Here is a 10,497-nt window from a genome sequence, read left to right as displayed (position 1 = left end):
CAGTTGCTTCAGCAGAAAGAAGTTTTTCAAAATTAAAATTGATAAATCTTATCTAAGATCAACAATGTCTCAAGAAAGATTAAATGGCTTGGCTATATTATCAATTGAAAAGGGATTATTAGAAAAAATCGATTATAACAAAATTATTAACAACTTTGCATCTCAAAAAGCTAGAAGAATAGATTTTAAATAAAAATATATAATATAACATTTCTATAAATATTTAGGCCACATATTAAACTTTTGCCTTAGGCCCCATTTACACTTGAGCCGCCCCTGCAATAAGCAATCAAGAAATACTTTAAAGATTGATAGTTAACTCATACAACTTTCAAAGCATTTCAATATCTTCGATTTCTGTCATTGCATCTGTATACTTGTCGTTGAAGCTCCATTTTTTGTTAGTAATACACAAATTCTACATGTAAGATCCAAGGTCTGCAGGGCAATTTCCCTGGATATACACAAGTATCTTCCCCTCAAGTTCTACAAATTGCTGAGGGAGAGTATGAGAGTACCTCCAGGCTACGAAGCACAATGATAAAGGTCTGCAATGTTTTCACTAGTCAAGCTCTCCTTAGAAAACCACATCAATAAAGATGAGTAATACTATTTCGGAAGATAGCCGAGGTAGCTTGCTTCCAAGCCACCGCACCAGATGGGCATATGTACTTGTATTAGTCGGCCCAGAATGCCTCACTCTGTTAATGAGGATGAACTGGGGAGGGGCATGAGAGTTGAACGAGCAAAATAACGCGATGCCATTGTTTATGTTAGAATATGAATGATGTTATTGCTGGCCTGTCTTAATCAGGCATAAAGCTTAAGTCGGCAGACATTAAAGTCAATTTGCACCATCTGAGCATGCCATTCTTCGGATTGCAATGTTTATTTCTTCGCCAGCTCCTTTTGCGTGTTATCTCTCTAATGATACATGCACTGATTCAAGTTTATAACTTAGCTGCTCTCTCTGAGAATGCAACTTTTCCTGTCATAGGTACACTGGCTTAAAGGCACAGAACCAACAAAAAAGGAAAGCGAAGAAGGGGAGAGGGGGAGGAGAAGGGACTGAATGTACATACTGTCAATCTTATCACATTAAGTTGCTGGACGAAAGAAGGAACATCTGGCTGATGCGAGAGTCTCACAAATCGATGTTCTAGCAACATGCTAGCTGATGGCCTCTCTGCTGGATTTCTACGGAAACAACAATGTAAGAAATCTTTCCCTTCTGGTGACAATGTGTCAGGTATTGGTGGGGTATCTTTCAGAACCTTGAACATCGCTGCAGCCTGCAATAGTTAAAATTTTAATGATAGAGTGAAGGTGAAAGATCGTAAACGGTTAATATTGTACTGCATGATCCTGCTCTTTACATTTAGTGAAATTATACAAAGAAAGCCTTTGACAAATAGAGTTCAAACAAGGACTCATGCAGCCGCAGTTTTTGTGCTTCTAACATTCCACAAATTCTGATACTATAAAATTCAAACAGCAAATTAGGACTTAATAGATCAGTAACTTGATTCTGCGGTTTGATCAAAGGCAATTCCAGACATAGTGAAAGTTATCTTTAACTCTTTGTTAGATGGCCAAAGATACAAAAAAAGAGGTACATTGGCAGAAATCATATATGTGAGAGCAACAAAATTATATAACCCCTCAATGGCGCAAAATTTAACATGATTAGTCAATATTTTCTAAGTTCTTAGCGCCCTGTTAATCTACTAGAGCATTCAAGAAACGCGTTAATACTAAAAATGCAGAAATTAAGTTCTTACAGCTTCATATTCACTCCAAGGCGGTTTTCCATTCAACATCTCAATAATAATAATAATAATAATAATAATAATAATAATAATAATAATAATAATAATAATAATAATAATAATAATAATAATAATAATAATAATAATAATAATAATAATAATAATAATAATAATAATAATAATAATAATAATAATAATAATAATAATAATAATAATAATAATAATAATAATAATAATAATAATAATAATAATAATAATAATAATAATAATAATAATAATAATAATAATAATAATAATAATAATAATAATAATAATAATAATAATAATAATAATAATAATAATAATAATAATCCAATATGGACTTCCTTTTAAAGAGAGGTTAGCTGAGTGCCCGTTTAACTGCATAACAAGACTTAATGTTCAACGAAAAATATAAGCCTGGCAACAACAACCAATCTATCAGTCCAAGATAACTGTTGCAACTAATATTGTTGTTGTCTTTCTCAAGATAACTGTTCTCATTGACATTATGATTCTCGATATTTTAGAGCAAGAGATCTAGGGTCAATCAGAATATTCCACAGAATAGAATACCATTCTTTACTCACAAAAGATGTGCAAATTGAAAGATGTCTTGAGATACACTAACTTACATGCTTAGCCATCCCAAAGTCTGCAAGCTTGACAACCCCGTAAGCATCAACAAGCAAATTAGCCCCTTTTATGTCCCTACACAAGAAAATATTTCCAATTTGTTCTTCAGAAGATACTATATCTTTTATCTATCACAGTTGAGTTGCCTGACTGTTACCTGTGAATGGTCTTTTTACTGTGCAAGTAAGCTAACCCACAGAGAATGTGGCGAGTGAAATTCCTCACAATAGATTCTGTAATTGCTCCACAATGGTCTTGGATAAATTTATTTATCGAACCAGGATGAACATATTCCAAATAAATGTAAAACCGGTCATCAACCTGCAATATCAAAGACGAAAATAACTTCCATTGAAGACTAAATGCATGTAAAGATCAAGTTTACAACTTAGCTGCAGAAGGGAAATTTCTTACTATTTCACTGCCATAATACTGGACAATATTTGGGTGCTTGAGCTGGCTGAGAACTTTAATTTCCTACACCAACATAATCAATAGAGATTACAAAAAGTTGAAACCAATTCAAGCTTGGAACTTATGGGGCAAAAGATTGTGTTCATTGAAATGACATTCAGCTGCAGACACTTATGAAACATGGTCTCTATTTCCTTACTTCTCCCCTTTCAGTTCCTTTATTGACTAAGCTTTATTGTAGTTAAAATATAACATGTAGATGAATGGAAACACCCCACTTTAAAATTTCCGCCAATGCCAGGTGTACCCATTAATGATTTGTGATTAGGACTAATCAAGATCAATACACATAATCTAAGTATTCAAGGAGTAAGAAGCAAAGAAAATGAAGGAAATATGACCTGTTCTAATTGCCTTATAGACTCAGCAGATTTTGGATCATCTGGTAATAATTCAACTTCTTTCATCGCACATAAAGCTCCTGTCTCTCTGGTTAAGAACAGTGTATGGAGTCACATTAGAAACTATTGAAGGATAGGTCATATACAGTGCCATTGTATATGCAACATGAAGAACATTTACATACCTGTTTGATGCTACGTAAACACTTCCAAATGTCCCACGTCCAATAAGCTTTCCTTTTTTCCATTGGCCTTTAACAGGTGTTATATCTGTTTTTGGAGTAGGTGGTGAAACGGGAGGGATAGCTAGAGGAGGAAGGGGTAAAGGATGGACATTGCCTTGAGCACAATTCTCACGACGTGCCATTGAGCTCTGATCATTTGGTGGTGGATGATGCAAAGGTGAAGCAGGCCCACTTGGACTCTTGGATCTTGGCTGAGGACTTAATCTTGGACTATGAAGAGGAGAATTATCAACACTAAAAGCTTTGTTATAATAGAATCCTAAACCATGAAGGGTATCTGAAGGAGGCATTTCAGGGGCAGACCAAACTTGGAAAACACCAGGGGGTGTGATGAAAAGAGGACTAATTATAAAATCACCACTTTTCAGTTGGCTACGCGCCGGACTTGCATAAGGACTAGTTGGAGCACTTGTCCAAAAATCAGGAGCAATTCTTTCTGGCACAAGCAACTTCTGAGGTGGTGTTTTCCTGGACAGCTCTGTTCTCTTTCGACCATCTTGGCTTAATAGTCTACTGAGATATAAACAAAGAACCAAAACATTAGGTCTGTACGTATAATCTAAAACCTACAAATGAGTGTTCATTGCTAGCCATGCCTAGAGGAAAAGAAAAAAGTTTCATTGTTGTGCATCAAAATTTGTTTGCAAACTTTGAAAGTGAAACGAAAATAAAGGCAAAATACAACTGTATCAATGAACTTCATTCCATCCCTAGTGAAGCAACCCCTATACTTTGCTCCTTTTCCTTCTCTTTTATAAGAGAAAATACCAATCAATAAACTGGACTATCTCATTTGAATGTGATTTAAGCTAGCAAATTTCTACCCAAACAGGAAAGAAGAGAACAATACGGAAGAGAAACTGAGCAAAAGTATTCCATTTGATCTACTGCGTCTCAATTTCAAATTAGATAAAGTGAGATATGAATATACTCTATATTTAGAGAAATATTCAAAATATGATCACCGTCGACAAACTACAACCCCAAAATATTTGATTGTACTGCCCGAATTATTCATGAAAAAAGAAATACTAATAATCCGAAGATAGCATAGAAGAAATAATTATTGGGATAACACATATGTCATCAAAAGTTGAGGTGATAAAAAAAATGGATCATTTGAGAAAAATTGAAAAACAAACAAAGCTAAGTGCATTGAGCAAAATTTCACATACCCATCTCGTGTTGTTCCACCACTATTATGGGCGTCACCGTTAAAAACATCCACCGCTTCTCTTTCTTTTTCCCTCTCTGTTTCGTCTCCAACATTATGATGCGAAATTCCTTCTCTAGGCGATGGCAATGGGACACTTGGGGCGTGAACGAAATTAGGGTCTATACGGAGCAGCACCTTTAAGTCCGGCAAAGGGAGGGGCTGAGGCGGCGGACGAACCTCCGAGGAACCCCTGCCCGGTGAATGCTCGTACGAACATTGAGAACGCCATTCATCTACAACGTCGTTGTGATTCCCAGCAAGGTGCTGGTGCTTCTTCCTACGGGATATATTATGGCGGCTACGGCTAACACTACGGCTGCCGAAGAGAGCTGCTTTCAGGATGCACCGTCTGCTTCCGCGCGTGACGATGACGCTATCGTCGGAATGTACTTTTCTGGTGGAAGAGGCCCGCGAGGAAGAAGATGAGAATGCGCTCTGCCACCAATGCATTGCATGCAACCGCTGAGCCAGAAATTCTGATGGACGGATTTAGAAAGTAAAAAAAAAAAACAAGAAAGTCTCGGAATTCTACAACTTATATCTATGGACAAAAAGAATGTTTTTCCCTATTTACACAACATAAATGTGTTGAGGAATGGAATTTAATTGAACTCCATGCATACCTAGCTCGATTACGTGATGCGTTGCATGCAAGAGGTGATCATTAAAAACGTGAATGTATAGGTGTTTTGAGAGGAAATTAACCCAAAAGCGGTATCTACCAATCAACCTTTTAACTAACTACGAATCAATAATTTGAATCTAATCTGATAAATTTAAAAAACATAGGTTTGAAGAAAATATAAACCTCAAAATGAATGAGTATATATTTTTATAAACATCGAATAAATAATTTAAGAAGAACCACATAAGAGGAGGAGGAGGAAAACACGACAGACTAATCGTCGTCTTTGAGTTACCGGGAAAATGGAGAAGGAAGGAGGCAATGGACAAGGATTAAGGAAGGTGGTGGATAGGATAATAATGTAATGGGGGTATATTTAGCAGGACGACAACAACGTAATTGGCACCCGAAGGGGGGGACAGGGCAACCATCTCTATCCTATGGTCAAAATAACAACCATTTCAATTCCTGTTAGGAGTATTATTTATTCTAGAGCATTTCTCTTATTTCTAGCTAAAGTCAAACACATTTCCCAAATAAAATAGACTATATATATAGACGTAGTACATATTATATAACCCCTCGTTTCAATTTAGACGAGCTAGTTTGACTTGGCACAAGGTTTAAGAAAAAAGAAGAAATTTTTGAAATTTGTGTTCTTAAAAGCTTAAGGGATAAAAGGTTTGTGGGACCATAATATTTGTGTTACTATAAAAACTTTTCATCAAGAGTAAATGGGTAAAATGAATAGTTTAAAGTTGAATTATTTCCAAATTTAGAAAGTGTAAGAAATATTTCTTGTTTATTTAATGTAGCTGACTACTTGTACGATGTAGACCAACGCATTGGACCTACTCCCTTCCTTAAATTGATTCATTTAACTCTACGACCTCTACTTTTTCATTTTCCTCTTATTTTTGTGTTTATCCGGAACTTATATTATGCAATAGTACTACCACTTTAAGCTTTTTGAGAAAAGAATTAATAATATATAAATGAAATTTTTCTCTCTCTCTTTTTATATATAGTGTCAAGTTCCCTTTTTAAGTACTATCTTCTACTTGCCATAGCAAACAACCATTAAGTATGATGCTAGAACAGTTAAAGCGTTCATCAAATATAATTTTGAAGCTAGTATAGTAGGAGTGAACAGATTTCAAAAGGTTGACCTAATTGAGTATACATCATTTTTTGTTTTTTATTCTTTTTTTTAAATGAGTAGAGGAGCAATCATGCACCTTGAATTAAGGGTCATCAAATGGGACCAAAGAAAAATGATTCATTAAAAAGAAAAGGAGAATCTGGTTTGGTGATTCTCTTAATTATGAGTCCGGAATCGAAATGTTGTTCTTTGGGACTCAAAACATTTTTTTGAGTATAAAAAAAAGTTGTCATTCTATATAAACGCGGTTTATTTTAACGGTCGTTTGGGACGTTAAGGTAAAATGCGGTTCATAACCGCATTTTGTATAAAACGCGGTAACAAACCGCGATTTACCTGGCAGCTGATAAGACAAGTATATAAAACGCAATAATGAACCACGTTTTATATACATAAATAATAATCCATTCTCTTTCCCCACGTTTCTGCCCAGATCCCCTTCCCCCTTCGTTTTAAAATAACACAGCGCCCCCCTCCCCCTCCATTAATGTCCCAAAAAGCTCAAGTAGACCCCACCCGTCCCGTAAAAAGTAGATATTGTTGTTCTCACATCTTAGTCAACCCTTCTATTGTTGTGGTTTGCTTGTTTTGGAGTCAAATTTTCAAATCTTCAACTTTCTGAAAAAACATAAATCGAGGTATTCCGATTTAGTTTATGTCCAAACTCGTATAAATAATGCATATTAGTTGTTTTGAATGTGTTGTATGTTATTTTGTATTTTTTTGTGATTAAATTGGTATATTATTTTTATCCGGACTAAGATATTAATGTTGTAAAAAAATATGTAAAAATTATGAAATCGTTATTATTTGTTAATAAAAATGTTAATAAATTACTATTACTGTTTTATATGTATTTTTGTGATTACATTATATTTATTGTGTTTTATCTGGTTTAAATTATTTATTTGCTTAAAGACTAGTAATATAGTGCCTATTAGGGTAGTAAAATATAATGCCTTTTAGCGTAGTAAAATAAAGTGCCCTTTAGCATAGTATAATAGAGTGTCTTTTAGCGTAGTAAAATGTAGTGCCTTTTAGCGTAGTTTCCATGTAGTTTAGGTATCTCTTATACTCAAAAATACATCAAAATAACTGATAGATCAAACACAAATTTTGTCCAATTATAGTCAACATATATTTGGTGCTAATGGGCCGCAAATATCGAGCATGGAACCCATATATGAATATTTAATAATTAAATTTTGTATAACTATAAAAATTAATTATTTAATTTACAAATAAACATATAAAATTATAAAACTAACATGTAAAATAATAAAACTAATACATAGAATAAATTGGTGCTACTAGGCTCCAAATATCGAGTCTGGAACCCATATGTGAATATTTAATTATAAAAATTAATTATTTAATTTACAAACTAACATATAAAATTATAATAAAACTAATCCTGAAACCCATATGTGAATGTTTATTTATAAAAAAATATTATTTAATTTGTAAACTAACATATAAAATTATAATAAAACTAACACATAGAAGAATTTAGGATATCTTGGTGCTACTAGGCCTCAAATATCGAGCTTGGAACCCTTATGTGAATATTTATTTATAAAAATTAATTATTTAATTTACAAACTAACATATAAAATTATAATAAAACTAACACATAGAAGAATTTAGGATATCTTGGTACTACTAGGCCTCAAATATCGAACCTGGAACCCTTATGTTATTATTTGTTTATAAATATTAATTATTTAATTTACAAACTAACATATAAAATTATAATAAAACTAACACATGGAAGAATTTAGGATATTTTGGTGCTACAGGGCCTCAAATATCTAGCATGGAACCCCTATGTGAATACATCATAATTAAATATTGTATAATTATAAAAATTAATTATTTAATTTACAAACAAACATATAAAATTATAAAACTAATATGTAATTAATGTTATTTAATTTACAGTAGACGACATGGAGGTGCCGCCTATTCATCCCGAACCTTCCAGCGATGCACTACTCTCATTACAGGGCGATCATAGGTCCGCCCACATATGGGAGGGTGAGTTACTAACCCAGACTCTCCGCGCCAGGAGAGTGGACGACATGTGGGACTTTCTACATGACAGAGTTCTCCATACCAGTGTAGTCGTGCGCCTGCGGGATATGGGTTTCTATAAGATGATTGAGATCGGGCGACTATAGCTCGATTGGTCTTTGATCATAGCCTTGATAGAGCGGTGGCGACCAAAGACGCACACATTCTACCTGCCCATTGGCGAGGCCATCGTCACACTGCAGGACATGAGATTTTATATGGGCTGCCCGTTGATGGACTGCCTGTTGCTCGATCGCCTAGTATGAGAGAGATGACACGTGTGCATTAACTGGACATGCTATAACGGTTTACTGCTTTCCGCCCAGAGGATGAGAATGTACTGCATGGGACCATCCATTTTCCAGTGATGACTATTCGACTATGGTTGGTGGCATTGCATCCTCAGATCGATGGCAGTACACCAGATTATCATGTTGACCGATATACGAGGTTGCTGCCACTCATGTTGTTTGGAGGGCTCTTGTTTCCGAACACTTCGGGGAACCTAGTTAGCTTGAGATTTCTTCATCATCTTGAGCGGCTAGATGATTTACCCCATACAACTGGGGCTCTGCTGTTCTCACCTACTTGTACAGATGCATGTGTCGGGCGAGCATGGGCACCCAGCGTGAGGTTGCTGGATTCTTTTCGCTACTACAGGTGATAACATATTCGAATACTTTATTCATTTTAACATACCTAGTAAAAATATATCTTAAATTTGACGTCAACTTTTTATGTTAGGTTTGGACCTGGGAGTGGTTTCTGTAGTTGCAGCCACCTGTACCACCATTAGATCCGGATGTACTATCGGAGTTGCTCCCTCTAGCTAGGAGGTGGGTACTCTGATGGGGATATACACGCGAGTACGAGGCTCGGCATAATCTATCCTTGTGTAGGGATATATTGAATTTGCTGGATGGTGCACAGGTAAATGTATACCTAAGTTTACTTGTCATTGCTTCAAACACAAGTTGCATATACTGACATTTTCTGTTCTTCCTTAACAGTTCATCTGGATGCCATACAGCGACGCGCTGATAGCTGGCTTTCCCGATTATTGTTCGGCCGACCGACTTATGTAGGGCTCTTCCATCCCGTTGTTCTACCTTGATATTGTGGAGCACCATGCCACTGAGCGGGTACTTCGCTAGTTTGGCAGGCTGCAGCTCGTACCGACACTGCCCACCTGGGAGACCACACATTACCAGTGGGATGATCATACCAAGGTAGACAACCAATATTTGGCATGGCTACAAGATCAGACATTTACTTGGGACCAGCGATTAGAGCTGATTCCGCCCCCCTCCCCACCGAGTCGGCAGGATATTGAGCATGATTATATGCCCTAGTACCGCGGCGTTACCTGACTTTTCGTCGGGAACCCTATTCATCGAGTTGGCAGTCGGTATGTTCCATACGCCGGGAGGCACGAGGTGCTGATATGTTATTTGGTATTCTTACTTATAACTGTAATATAGCGTTTTGTAATTTATATTTTATATGTTGTGCAGGCTATTGGTCTACATTTAGTCCATCAGTTGGGACTGCAGATGTAGCAGCATGTCGGCAATCCTACGGTCGCTTTGCAGGAGTATGGCCGACAGGTTACAGAGCTGGATGCCCGGATACTGCATCGAGCCATAGAGGACGAGCGCTTAGAGCAAGTCCCTGCTTATGTGGTGCCAGAGCACTACCATCGGGGTAGGCATGTACCACGAGCGAGGGGACGATGAGGCAGGGGTGCCCCATGGGGTTGTGGGGGCCGGTGAGGAGGTGGTCCCCAACAAGGGGGCGTTGAGGCACCTGATGAGGATGTTGGAGCTAATCTGTCGGGTTACCTCCCTCAGCCAGATGAGCATCCCAGCAGCATGTCGTCGTACAACCTTCAGCTAGCACTGACTCCAGCTGCATCGCAGGTGACCCTATCAGATCCAT

General features: G+C 36.6%; 2 protein-coding genes across 2 annotated transcripts; both read right to left on the bottom strand.

Annotated features, from left to right (window-relative positions):
- Nucleotides 1-242: 242 nt before the first annotated feature.
- LOC138886403 (mitogen-activated protein kinase kinase kinase 5-like) lies at nt 243-1,827 on the bottom strand. The gene is made up of 3 exons (XM_070167504.1): nt 1,782-1,827; nt 1,083-1,292; nt 243-988 (listed from the first exon to the last, which is right to left on the bottom strand). Exons 1-3 carry the CDS (start codon nt 1,818-1,820, stop codon nt 917-919), a joined length of 321 nt encoding a protein of 106 aa, XP_070023605.1. The 5' UTR covers nt 1,821-1,827; the 3' UTR covers nt 243-916.
- A 401-nt stretch (nt 1,828-2,228) lies between these two features.
- Nucleotides 2,229-10,497, bottom strand: LOC104236972 (mitogen-activated protein kinase kinase kinase 5-like). The gene is made up of 8 exons (XM_070166641.1): nt 10,401-10,497; nt 4,659-5,175; nt 3,424-3,996; nt 3,239-3,326; nt 2,838-2,900; nt 2,581-2,744; nt 2,423-2,498; nt 2,229-2,327 (listed from the first exon to the last, which is right to left on the bottom strand). Exons 1-8 carry the CDS (start codon nt 10,495-10,497, stop codon nt 2,229-2,231), a joined length of 1,677 nt encoding a protein of 558 aa, XP_070022742.1.

Source organism: Nicotiana sylvestris, chromosome 2 (genome assembly GCF_000393655.2).
Source record: "Nicotiana sylvestris chromosome 2, ASM39365v2, whole genome shotgun sequence".
Lineage (NCBI taxonomy): Eukaryota > Viridiplantae > Streptophyta > Magnoliopsida > Solanales > Solanaceae > Nicotiana > Nicotiana sylvestris.
Note: the sequence above shows the minus strand (reverse complement) of the source record. Positions and strands in the feature narration are given on the sequence as shown.